At 41.5% G+C, this 13,636-nt stretch overlaps 1 protein-coding gene across 1 annotated transcript; it reads left to right on the top strand.

Moving 5' to 3' along the window:
* Positions 1-239: 239 nt before the first annotated feature.
* LOC147884553 (sugar transport protein MST4-like) lies at positions 240-2,434 on the top strand. Its single transcript, XM_087397748.1, has 4 exons — positions 240-546; positions 652-971; positions 1,077-1,706; positions 1,796-2,434. Exons 1-4 carry the CDS (start codon positions 405-407, stop codon positions 2,210-2,212), a joined length of 1,509 nt encoding a protein of 502 aa, XP_087253874.1. The 5' UTR covers positions 240-404; the 3' UTR covers positions 2,213-2,434.
* Positions 2,435-13,636: the final 11,202 nt, after the last annotated feature.

A 13,636-nucleotide genomic window follows, 5' to 3' on the forward strand; every position in this document is an offset into this window, starting at 1 on the left:
ACATAATCACATGGTAAGCCACCATAGAACATAGAAGTTGGACTGTAGCAACAAAAGTACAGTCCTACAGCGTGAACAAGGTGCGAGACACAAATCAATCAATCAATATGTGGAAAAAAGTGGCTCTTTTCCCATGCTTTGATCTTTAGCAATCAACGGCATATATTTTTTATATCGTGAGTTGTAAAATCTTTTCATAGATAAAGATTGGTCGGTCGTTTGAATGCCATATCAATAGGACTTAGATCTTTTGTGCAGGAGCGTACACCGATTTCAGTCTTCTTGCACACGGCATGGAATATGTTCTTCATTGCAATTTGACAGACTTCAATCCTCTGCTCTCTATTCCTTCAGCGGTATCAGCAGTCCTCTTTACTTGATCTCCTATCCTCGAGCAGACGGCTATGAAGGGCATAAGCGTGGTCGATCCACGCTCTCTTGACGCCAGCAGCAAATCCGATGCCAAGATCACGCCTTATGTCTTCATTACGTGCTTAATGGCAGGCAGCGGAGGACTCATGTATGGGTACGATCTTGTGGTTGCTGGTAAATTTCTCTTGTCCAGTACAACCCTCTAGCGAGTCTTTGTCGTTTTCAGCTTGAGATCTCCGTTCAGAAACCGCAGATTCCTATAGCTGACTGTCGTTTCAGGTGGAGTTTCTATCATGGATGACTTCCTGAGGAAGTTCTATCCTAGCGTTCTGAGGAGCAAGGGAGATGTTAAGCAGGATAACTACTGCAAATATAACAACCAAGTATTTCAGTTATACAGTAGTTCTCTGTACATAGCTGCCGTATTTGCAACTTTCTTAGCATCTCATGTGACGAGAAGACTTGGACACAGAATTACCATGCTAATAGCAGGCATTCTTTTCATCGTGGGAACGGTCCTTGGGACTGGCGCACAAAACTTGGCAATGCTCATTCTTGGTCGTTCCTTGCTCGGCTGCGGCATTGGCTTCGTTAATCAGGTAGTTTGTTCTTTGAGAAGCATCTTCGACTCTCTCTCTCTCTCCCAACCCGCCCCGCGCCCACCCAACATATGTTTTAAATAACGATCCGATTTCAACGCGCAGGCTGTTCCCCTCTACTTATCCGAAATTGCACCAGCAAGCTTTCGTGGGGGACTAAACCTGCTTTTCTCAGTGAACATCGCTACCGGCATCTTCGTAGGTAACGTCGTGAATTACCTGGCCTCAAACATTCATCCGTGGGGCTGGAGGCTTTCTCTGGCAGTGCCTGGTGTACCAGCTTTGCTTGTGACCGCTTTTAGTCTAATTCTTGTTGATACTCCCAGTAGTTTGATGGCGAGAGGAAATTATGAGCAGGCAAAAGCCGTGCTACGAAAAGTAAGAGCTTCCCCGGACATAGATACCGAGTTTGATGAACTTGTAAAGGCTAGTGAGATCTTGCAGCAACAGGCGAACGGGCCATTCAAAAACTTGCTAAAGAGGCAAAACAGACCACAGCTGGTCGTGGCATTCGCTTTGCCATTTTTCCAGCAGGTATCGGGCAACGATGCGATACTGTTTTACGGTCCATTTCTCTTCAAGGTTGCAGGGTTTGGGGACCAGGCAGCTTTGTACTCCGCTGTGATCACAGGATCAGTTGCATTGGCTGGCACTCTCATCTCAGTCTTTCTGGTGGACAGAGCAGGCCGCAGGACAATTTTATTGACGTCTTCCTTTGTGATGTTGTGTTGCATGGTAACAATTCGTCCAAGTTCACAATTAAGCCTCCATAATTTCATGAAGCTTTGCCTGGTTATGCAAAGTGTAACGATGCATGAATGCAGGTAATGATTGCAATCATCTTCGGGGTAGATCTACAAGGAAAGGCTCAGAAACTATCACACGGTGTCGGCTCCTTCGAGGTAGTGGTGGTGTGCATGTTCGTAGCTGCATACAAGGCGTCATGGGGACCGTTGGCATGGCTGATACCGAGCGAGATTTTTCCGCAGGATATAAGATCAGCGGGGCAGAGCGTGACAGTGAGCGTAAACATGTTCTTCAAGTTCCTGATAGCGCAGACATTTCTATCGATGCTGTGCGCGTTCAAGTATGGGACATTCCTCTTCTTTGCGGGGTGGATGGCGGTGATGGGGTTGTTCACGCTGCTGCTTATTCCTGAAACGAAGGGTGTACCCATTGACAGCATGGGCGAGGTGTGGAAGAAGCACTGGTGGTGGCGAAGCTATGCACTTCCAAATTAGAATGTCAGGGCCAAGGTTTCACATATCAAATTAAAGGATACGTAGACAATAAAAAATTAAAGAATAGATAGTCAAGAGAGAACACAAATGGTCTAGCCCAGTTCATTGGAACTTATGCAAAAGTCTATGAAATTTGAAGTGCAAAATTAATGGCGGTAATCCGTAAGCTATCTATAGAGCAACGCGATCAGTCTAATAGGCCTCGGTTGTGCTAACAATTATTGTTTGTAATAATGATCTATGTTTTTGTTCAGAAAATACTATTTAAGCATTTTCAAGTATATAAGACAAGGGTTTCCAAGTATATAAGACAAGGGATGTATGATAGTATGCAAATCATATGATTTTAATTATCAGTTGTGGTGACTTTGACCATCTAAAGTATATACGATGGGTACCATAATTTGTACGTGCATTAACATAGATTGGATTCACGTGTGTAGAGAGTATCATGCCCATCGGTTATGTGCACGTTCGAATGACACACCTCAAATACTATTTTTTGACGGTTGTGCACAACACTGTCAGTTCTTATTATGCGATTCGGTGGAGGATTTTCAGAGTTATAGATCTCTGTGTATTCGATTTCGTCTCTCTCTTATGCATTTTTCATTCTAAGGTTTTGAAACCTTAGATTTATGCCACATGGCAGTGGATAAGTGTTGACTCCCATTTCTCACTCATCGGTTGGGATTTTGGAGTTCCGACAGAAGAGAGATATTTGCAGATTTTCTTGCTGAGTCCGATTTTGTAATGGCACCCATGTTTTGAGGCATCTGAGGTTCTATTTTCAGTAGCAGCCATTACCGTGGGACTATGATTTCTTGAGCATACCTTATGCAGATCACTCTGATTGCAGAAGAGAGATATTTGCAGATTTTCTTGCTGAGTCCGATTTTGCAATGGCGCCCATGTTTTGAGGCATCTCAGGTTCTATTTTCAGTAGCGGTCATTACTGTGAGACTATGATTTCTTGAGCATACCTTATGCAGATCACTCTGGTTGCAGTTTGTGTAGTGTGTGCGCTCATTCGTGATGTGCATTGGGTTGCAGTGGATGATTTATAGGCCATTTGGATGCATTGTGGTCCTTATTGGATGCGCTGATAGGCCCAAATTGCCTTGTGGGATGCTATTTTTATGGACGCTTTGCACATGGATGCTATTTTATGCTGAGGGACAGCTTTGACACATTGCAGGTGATGCACTGATAGTGCTATGCTCTCTTGGATGAGATATTATTAATGTATATGCCAGTGGACGACGGTGTTTATGCTTGAGTCATTTGGCACTTATTGGCATTTTGGATTGCCATTGCAGTTGGCATTTTCTTTTGGGCCAGATTTGCTCATATGGATGCATAGTATATGCACATGAGTCAGATGCTTTGAGACATGAGATTTAGTGATATTTCACTCTATTGTGGCATACACATTTGGATGCACCTGGTATTTGGTGTGATTCTCTCTTGTAGGCACTAGTATTTGGGATTTTTGGGATTTTTGCTTCATTTCCATCATGGCATCCTCTTCCATGTCTGAAAAGGAGTTTTTTAGCATTAAAAAGTTTGATGGGACAAACTTTTCTTTGTGGAAAGAACAAATAAGGGATGTGCTTATTCAAAAGAAGCAGATTAAACCCTTGGCAGGGATTGAAGCTAAGCCTGCAAATATGTCTGAGAATGATTGGAATGAGTTGGATGCATTAGCAAAATCTACTATTAGACTTCATCTTGCAGAGTTAGTTTATTTCACAGTAGTAAATGAGCAGACTACGGAAGATTTGTGGAAGAAACTGTGTGTCACTTATGAAAAGGAAATTGCCTCTAATAAAGTTTACCTCATGAAGAGGTTGTTTGAGCTGCAAATGAAGGAAGGGGTCTCCATTGCTTCTCACTTGAATGAATTCAATATTATTTTCAGCCAGCTTCACGCTCAGAAGATGAATTTTGATGCGGAGACTAAGGCAATATTTCTCTTATGTTCATTGCCATCCTCATGGGATACCTTCCGTACAGCTGTCAGTAACTCTGCACTTGGTGGAGTACTGAAATTTGATGATGTTGTGGGTAGCTTGTTGGCCGAGAAGATTAGACGGAAGTCTATGGATAGCAACAAGCAGGATGCAGCCTTAAATGTGCAAAGGGGCAGATCACAGTTCAGGGTGAAGTCCCAAGAAAAAGGGAAGTCTCGTAGCAAATCTAGGGCATGGAACATTGAGTGTTACCACTGTGACAAGAAGGGCCATATGAAAAAGGATTGCTTCAAGCTGAAAAGAGAGCAAAAGGATAAGAACAAGAATGCAAATTGGGGTGCAAATCAAAAGAAAGAGAGTCTGAGGGAGGACAAAGGAAAAGTGAAGATCGAGGAGATCAATGCAGTCACACATGATAGTGACAATGACATTCTCTTCATGTCTAGTTTATCTGCAGAGTTACTTACCACTTCAGATGATGCATATTCCCAGGATTGGATTTTGGATTCTGGTGCTTCAGTCCATGTTACTCCCCATAGGGAATGGTTCTTCACTTATGATAGTGGAAAGAGAGGTTGTGTGCATCTTGGAAATGACTATGCATGTGACATAGTGGGAGTAGGTGACATAAAGTTTTCTTTTGCAAATGGGTTTGCATTTATTTTGAAACATGTGAGACATGTGCCTAAGTTGACCAAGAGTCTTATTTCAGTGGGTCAGTTAGATGATGCTGGTTTTCACACCACTTTTGGCTTTCAGAGTTGGAAAATTCAGAAGGGCTCTATGCTTTTGGCCAGGGGTGCCAAGTGTGGGACTTTGTATCCCTTACATGTATCAGGGGTATTTGATCATGTTGTTGCAATAACCGAGCAACCAAGCACTTCTTTGTGGCATTGCAGGTTGGGGCACATGAGCCAGAATGGAATGAAAATTTTATGCCGTTTGGATTATGTACCGCATTTGAGTTTCTCTGATTTTGAATTTTGTGAGCACTATCTCTATGGGAAGAAGACTAAATCAGCCCATAAAAGAAGGGAAAAGAAAGAGTTTGAACAGCTTGATTTGGTGCATTTAGAAGTATGTGGTCCCATGCCTGCACGGTCATTAGGCGGGGCTGAATATTATGTGACATTCATTGATGATGCAACTAGGAAAGTGTGGGCTTATGCTATAGCTCGGAAGAGTGATGTGTTCTAGGTATTTCAGAAATGGCTGGCCTTGGTTGAGAATCAGTCAGGTTGAACGCTTAAATGCCTACGGACTGACAATGGTGGAGAGTATCTCTCTCATGACTTTCAGCATTTCTGTGATACACGTGGAATTAAGAGGGAGCTCACATCCCCTCGTACTCCAGAGCAAAATCCAGTTGCAAAAAAAAAAAACCGTACCATTCAAGAAAGGTTACAATGCATGATTTCCAATGCAAGTCTTTCTGGTGGATTTTGGGCTGAGGCAATGAAGACTGCACTACATGTGATCAATAGATCACCTAGTAAGAGTTTGGATCGTGGTATTCCTGAAGAGGCATGGAGTGGCAAGAAGCCCTTTTACTCTCATTTGCGTATATTTGGGTGTGAGGCATATGCACATGTGCCAAAAGAGCTTCGAAAGAAGCTAGATCCTAAGTCTAGGAAATGCATCTTTCTGGGTTATGGTGAAAGTGGAGAGATGGGCTATCGTCTTTGGGATCCAGAAGCAAAGAAGATCATACGCAACCATGATGTAGTCTTCAATGAGAAGAAGATATATAAGGCACCCATGAGGGATGTTGAAATGAGGAGAATCACTTTCCAAGATCTGAATCCACCTGCATATGTTGATAGACAGCAAGCTGTCCATGCACCAAATGTGCAAGAAATGGTACCACCAAGTACTCCCACAGGTATACAATCAAGGGTAGATGATGGATCATCTATTGGTGGAAATGATGAGCCAAATGTGGGTGATATGCAGGAGGGACAGCAAGCTGAAATGCCCTTGAGAAGATCATCTAGAGTGTCTAGACTGCCTGATAGGTTTGTTCCAGGGGTAGACTATGTGATGCTTACTGATTGCGGGGAGCCTTCTTACTACAGAGAGGCTATAATGCGCGAGGATCAACGCAAGTGGGAGTATGCTATGCAATCAGAGTATGCAATCAGAGATGAGTTCACTTATGAAGAATAAGACTTGGGACTTGGTTTCTTTGCCACATGGAAAGAAAGCATTGCCATGTATATGGGTCTACAAAATGAAGGTCACAGGTGATGATGTGCCTAGGTACAAGGCCCGTTTGGTCGCTAAAGGGTTCAAGCAAGAGAAGGGTGTGGAGTTTGATGAGATATTCTCTCCAGTTGTGAAGATGACCACACTTAGATGCATGCTTGGACTAGTGGCATCAGAGGATATGGAGCTTATGCAGATGGATGTCAAGACAGCTTTCTTGCATGGGGATTTGCATGAGGAAATTTACATGGTGTAGCCGGAAGGCTTTGAAGAAAAGGGCAAAGAGAATTTAGTTTGCAAGCTGAAGAAGAGTCTCTATGATCTCAAGCAAGCGCCTAGAGAATGGTATCAGAAGTTTGATGCTTTCATTCGGTCCCAGGGTTCTAGAAGGAGTGAAATTGATCATTGCCTCTACACTAAAAGGGCTAAGGATAATAGCCTGATAATCTTGGCACTATATGTGGATGATATGCTATTGGCTAGCAAGAATACTTATGAGCTAGATGCATTAAAGGCCAAGTTGCATGAGGCCTTTGATATGAAGGATTTGGGACTTGCAAGTCATATTCTTGGTATGCGCATCATGCATGATCGGAGTAGGAAACTCCTTTGGCTTTCACAAAAAGAGTATGTTACAAAAGTATTGCAACGTTTCAATATGGAGGCCTTATTTGTGAGGCAAAAAATCCTATGTCGTGGATAATCCACCTTTTGTGCCTTTCACCTCGCTATGTAGAAACATAATATCAACATCAAAGAAAGCGACCCATGCAAATAAAAACAACAAAGAGAGAGATGCAATTACAAAGAGGGAGATAGAGAGACAGCTTGAGAAATCGAGAGCTAGAGAGAGAGATTGAGACTGAGTGATAGAATATACTTTTGGAGGAGACTCACTTCGTCTACATATTTGTCTCCTATTCTGTAAACAAGCTTGAAGGTAGTGGGTCTACTCTTTTCCTCTTGCGCTTCGGCTGTTCTCTGGTTCTTGCTCCCTTCATGGTTTCTTCAAACGAAAAGGTTGACAGAAGAAGTAGTCAAAGTACTCATTCCACCACCCACAGCCCCCGTCTTCAGTTATCCTTCATGTGCCACTCACCATCATTCAAATGACTTGTTGTTGGAAAATACAAATACGTGTAAAATAACTAAAGGGCTGACTTGTATGCTTGTCACACCACCTCTTGAAATGTGCTTACAACCATAAATAACATAGTACATTAACCTGCTTACACCCATATACCCCCACAATAGAAGAGCAATGCAAAAATGGTGACTGCTACCATTTTGAGGTAGACAAATGCCAAGTGTTGACTCTCTGACGTAGACTCCAAGTCTAGAAATTCGATCTTGAGTTGGCTAGAGAAAGGCTTTGATGCCCACAATCTATCATGACTTCAAGAGTGTGACATGATTGATGAGTTGCAAGGTGGCACTCCTTCAGTATGTTGCCATTTGGTTAATGTTAAAAATCACCTCTACTACTATGGCTATGAAATAAAAGGGAGAGGCGTACTATGCCAGTAGCGAGGAGACCGCGTCCCCCACCGCAACGCGAGATAGCTCAACAGACAAATACAAGACATCTTCCTAGCCCACCATCACTATACCAGGCTTCGGTTTCTGATTTTGCTCTGAGTCCCAGTGTCGATGTTGGCTTGTTTTTCAGTTTGTTCCTAATACTGGATAGATTGATTTGGCCCACTATGTAGTTGCAGTTGACTATTTCTATTCAATATTATGACTTTGTTAGCATAGATTAGTACTCAACAAGGGTCCTAGCATGCCCTTTGCTTCAGCCCACTGAGGCTTGTATGAGTTTGCTTTTCTGTGTACTTTGTCCCATAGGCCCGTGAGGCCTCCCTTGGACGATTCAAAAACTTGTTCGGCATTTCTCTAAGATCTTTCTTGGCAAGCTTCGAATCTTCTTTGTGTGCCCATGAAGGCCTACATCTAGCCTTCAACCTATCTCTTATCTCTAACTTATGATGTCAAAGTATAACGCCCATGTGAGTTTTCATGTAATCATCATTAAACTCATATCTAAAGGGGTTAAAAAATCTCTCCTTGAGCACCACTATGATACCAAAATTTGTCCTCATCCTGCGTGGGCCAGTCTATAAATATAACCCTAGAAAAATATCAAGTGCCTCACATAAGTGATGACTTTCCCCCCCTCTTATTCTCAATAATTGCTCACATAAGTGATGACTTTCCCCCCCTGTTATCCTCTACTATAACAACTACGTGTCTTACTCTTCCTAGAGGCACATCGCTGGCCCCCAGGCAACAATGCTTGACTAAATGTGGTAGATGATCCCTGCCAGGTAGGCAATGCTGATACTCCTTCACTAAGGAGACCTGGTGCACTAGGAAAGGCACAAGAAGAGGTACTCTAAGACTGGATAAGAGAATGACATCTCTTCAAGTCGACTGTTCTATGAAGTCCTTTGTACTCATTAGTCCATGGCCTCCCTTAGAATGGATGGACTAGTCTAAAGTGGAAGACGTGCACTATGAATCCATGCTAAATAAAAAAAACACAAACAAAAAGACGAATAAATAAACTTGCAAAAATGCAAAATTACTAATGCAAAATTGAAGAGAGGAAGGAGAAAAAGAGGGGAGATGAAGAGAAAAGAGGAGAGGAGAAGAAAAGAATGTGGAAACGAATAGTGGAGAGGAGAAGAGAGAAGAGGAGAAGAGAGAAAGAGAAAAAATAATGGAAAAGAATGCAAAAATGTAGAAAAACAATGCGAAAATGCATAAAAGAATGCATAAATGCGAAAAAGAATGGGAAATAATGTAGACATGCAAAAAAGCAAGAAAAAATGCTGAAATGCAGAAAAAAAAGTAGATATGTGTAAAGGATGTGGAATGTGGGAATGCGGAAAGAACGAAAAAATATGGAAGAAAGTTCAAAAATGCTAAAAAATGCAAAAATGCAAAAATATGAAAAAGAGTGCGAAAATATGGAAAAGAGTTGGAAATGCAAAAAGAATATAGAAAGAATGAAAAAATGCATAAAGAATGTGGAAATATGGAAATAGAGAAATACAAGGAAAAAATGCGAAAATGCGAAAAGAGTGCAGAAATACGGAAGAGAATGCAAAAAATGCGAAAAGAATGCAGAAATTAATGGAAATTAGGGAAAGAATGCATAAAAGGAAGGAAATTAGGGAGAAGAAGGAAAAAAGAGGGGAGAACAGGGAGAAAAGGGAAGGGAAACAAAGGGAAACGAGCCAAAAAGAGAGGAAGGGAAGGGGAATGAGAGAAATTAAGAGAGAAAAAATAGAAGAAAGAATGAAAGAAGAATGAAAGTATGACAAAAGAAGAGAAAGAAAGAAGAGTGAATGAATGAACTAATCAAAGGAAGAGAGAAAAAAGAGGAAGAGAGAAAGAGAGAAAGAGGAAGAGAGGAAGAGAGAAAGAGACAAAAAGAAGAGAACTAGAAGAAAGAAGAAAGAAATGAACAAAGGAAGAGAGAAAGAGAGAAATAGGGAAAAGGGAAGAGAGAAAGAGGAAGAGACAAAGACGAGAAAAAGAGAGAGAAAGGAGAGAGAGAAAGAGAGAAAGAGAGGGAAAGAAAGGAAGAGAGAAAGAGAGAAAGAGGAAGAGGGAAAATAGAGAAAGAGAGAAAGAGAGGAAAAGAAAGAAAGAGAAAGAGAAAGAGAAAAAGAGCGAAAGAGAGAAAAGAGGAAGAGAGAAAAGAGGAAGAGAGAAAGTGATGAAAAGAAAAGAAGAAGAAGAAAGAAGAACGAAAGAAGAAAGGAAGAAAGAGAATAAGAGGAAGAGAGAAAGAGAGGACGAGAGGAAAAGAAAAAGAGAAACAGAGAAATAGGGAAAAGAGAAGAGAGAAAAGAGCAAAAGAGAGAAAGAGAGAAAGAGGAAGAGAGAAAGAGACAGAAAGAAGAGAGAACAAGAGAGAAAGATAGAAAGAGAGGAAAAGAGAGAAAAGAGAGAAAGAGAGAGAAAGTGAGAAACAAACGGAAATAAGAGAAGTAGAAGAAAGAAGGAAGAAGGAAGGAAGAAAGAAAGAAAGAAAGGAAGAAACAGGAAAGAAAGAAAGAAAGAAAGAAAGAAGACGAGAAGAGTATAAATACGAGGGAAAGAAGAAGGGAAAACAGATCAAGAGAGAAGGAGAGAAAGAGAGGAAGAGACAGAAAAGAGAGAAGAGAGAAAGAGAGGAAAAGAGAGAAAGAGAGAAAGAGCAAGGGAGAAAAGATAGGAAGAGAGAAAGAGAGGAAAAAGAGGAAAGAGAGGAAAAAGAGAGATAGAGAGAGAGGAAGAGACGGAAAGAAGAGAAGTAGAAGAAAGAAGAAAGAAAGAATGGTAAAACAAAACAAGGAAGAAAGAAGAAAGAAATGAAGGAAGAAATAAGAACGAATGGAAGGAAAAAAGAAGAAAGAAAGAGAGAGAGGAAAAGAGAGGAAGAGAGGAAGAGAGAGCAAGGGAGAGGAAAAAGGAAGAGAGAGAGAGAGAGGGGAAGAGAGAAAGAGAGGAAGAGGAAGAGAGAAAAGAGAGAAAGAGAGGAAAAAAAAGAAGAAGAGAAAGAGAGGAAAAGAGAGAAAAGAGAGAAAAGAGAGAAAGAAAGATAGAGAAAAGAGAGAAAGAAGAATAGAGAAAAGAGAGAAACAAGAATAGAGAAGAGAGAGAGAGAGAGAGAGAGAGAGAGAGAGAGAGGGGGGGGGGGGAGGGAGGAAGAGAGAAGAAGAGAGAGGAAGAGGAAGAGAGAAAAGAGAGAGGGAGAGGAAGAGAGAAAAGAGAGAGGGAGAGGAAAAGAGAGAAGAAGAGAAAGAAAGGAAAAGAGAGAAAGAAGAATAGAGAAAAGAGAGAAAGAAAGGAAAAGAGAGGAAGAGGAAGAGGGAAAAGAGAGGAAGAGAGAAAGAGAGGAAAAGGGAGAAAGAGATAGAGAGAAAGAGAGAAAGTGCAAGAGAGAAAGAGAGGAAGGGGAAAGAGAGGAAGAGAGGAAGAGGAAGAGCAAGAGCGAGAGCAAGAGAGGAAGAGGAAAGAGAGGAAGAGAGAAAGAGAGGAAGAGAGAAAGAGAGGAAGAGGAAAGAGAGAAAGACAGGAAGAGGAAGAGAGGAAGAGAAAGAGAGGAAGAGGAAAGAGAGAAAGAGAGGAAGAGGAAGAGAGGAAGAGGAAGAGAGGAAGAGAGGAAGAGGAAGAGTGAGAGCAAAAGAGGAAGAGGAAAGAGAGGAAGAGGAAAGAGAGAAAGAGAGGAAGAGGAAGAGCGAGAGCAAAAGAGAGGAAGAGTGAGAGATAAAGAGAGGAAGAGCAAGAGAAAGAAGTGGGAGGTGGGGAGGGATCTTTGTTTGTAGGGATTGCAAGGGAAATGGAAAACAAAATCGAATGCAGGGTGAAACAATGGAAATAGAGTGTAAGGTGTCATGAGAGAGAAAGCGTGTGGGTTTTTGGCGTTTTTGTGCTAGGGAACCATCGATATATACTGATGATTCTAAAAGAACATTGTTGGTATATACCGACACTTATCTATTGGTATATATATACCAATAGAAATAGGGTTTGAGCTCAGTATATACCAATGGATAGGGGTTTGACAATCTATCAAGGAAGATAGGATCTAAAGTCAGTATATACCGATGAAATAGGGCGATTTCCTAAATTTGATGGATGCCTGGGTGATTTTTGAAATTTTTGGTCTTGAATTGGTTTTGTGTTAGGGTTTTGGGGGTGTATAGATGGAGAGGATGAGTGGAAGCTCATCGGATGAGAGGCCAATGCTTGGGAGCACACAGTGGCTTAAGGAAAGGTTTCCATGTCTTGTTGCAAGAGAGAAGTTTGACACCAGCACCGCATTGTCATATGCCATGTGCAAGTGCATGGGGAGTCGCCAGAAATACCATCAGTTGGTGGTGGTGCTTGTGGATCAACAATAAGTCAAAGGTATTTGAGTTCATTATTAATATTGCATGCATATTTGCATGCATATTGTACACACTAACCTTGTATTTACACAAAGCCATTACACAGGATCAGGAGGGAAACGAGGGAGCATGTGCACTTGCACATTGGAGCCCAAGGATAGTCTCCTTGATGTGCCAGATGATGATGGTATGGTGGACAAGATGGATTCGATTTTTAGAGGCACGACATCACATGTACATATGATGTCCAAGTCTAAGACCATGGTGCAAAGGTTGCAATCAACACTCTTGTATGATGATATCCAGATATCAAAACTATAGGCTTGTCTCTCGATCTTGAATTTGCAAGCAAAGTATGGTTGGTCATACACAAGTGTCTCATCCTTAATGAGGTTAGCTCATAATTTATATCAATTGATGTTTGAATATTAATTGTTTTAACAATTATTCAAATATCATGAGTGCATCAAGAGACAAAGCGAAAAAGACGCCAATGGTTGGGGTGGATTATGACACCATCCATGCTTGTCCTAATGATTGTATTGTCTTTCGCCATGATGATGGGGATTTGGTTAATTGTTAGGAGTGTGGGGCATAGCATTATAGAGAGGGCTTGTAGGGTGAGAATATCCCAGTAAAGGTCTTGAGACACTTTCCCGTCATCGCCAAAATACAATAGATGTTCAGATGCAAGTCCATGGTAGAGTTGATGACTTGGCATGCTACACACCACTAATAGATTGTGCTTCTTGGAATCATATAGGCAACATGTGTCTAGACTTTTCAAGGGAGACACACAAATTACATCTTAGGCTTGCAATGGATGGTGTGAACCCTTTCGGGTTATGCTTGACATCTTGGCTTGTAGTCTTGGTGAATTACAATATTCCATCATGGCTAATAATAAAGAAGAGACACCTCATGCTTTCCCTACTTTTTCCAAGGAAATATAAGGCTAAGAATTTGGGAATGCACATGGAATCTTTTATAGAGGAGTTCCAGACCTATGGAGAGGCATACGTATCTTTGACATTTCTAGAGCTTCGAGGCATACCCATGACATTCTCGTCAAGGTAATTTTGATGTGGACCATGCATGACTTTTGAGGATATGGGGAGTATTCAGGTATGTGCTTGTAGATCTGGGCATGCCTAATGATATTTTCATGCTTTGTGATGTGATCTATGCATGCCTTATAATGACCTTTGTATGCATGCATGTAGGACTTGCTACTATAAGTGGATATGATGCTTGTCCTATTTGTGGTGCTAGTCTGAATGATCTTGCATGACACTCCAAACAAATGAGGAAAATGGTTTATGAAGTTCATGCTTGATACCTTTCACTTGACCGTCATG

Source organism: Dipteris shenzhenensis, chromosome 26 (genome assembly GCF_047967505.1).
Source record: "Dipteris shenzhenensis isolate YYH24624 ecotype China chromosome 26, Dip_SZ_1.0, whole genome shotgun sequence".
NCBI classification, from domain to species: domain Eukaryota; kingdom Viridiplantae; phylum Streptophyta; class Polypodiopsida; order Gleicheniales; family Dipteridaceae; genus Dipteris; species Dipteris shenzhenensis.

Coding starts and splice junctions, on each gene's coding strand:
- LOC147884553 (XM_087397748.1), top strand. CDS start 405: ATGAAGGGCATAAGCGTGGTCGATCCACGCTCTCTTGACGCCAGCAGC. Junction 972..1,076: donor GCATTGGCTTCGTTAATCAG/GTAGTTTGTTCT, acceptor TTCAACGCGCAG/GCTGTTCCCCTCTACTTATC. Junction 1,707..1,795: donor TTGTGATGTTGTGTTGCATG/GTAACAATTCGT, acceptor GCATGAATGCAG/GTAATGATTGCAATCATCTT.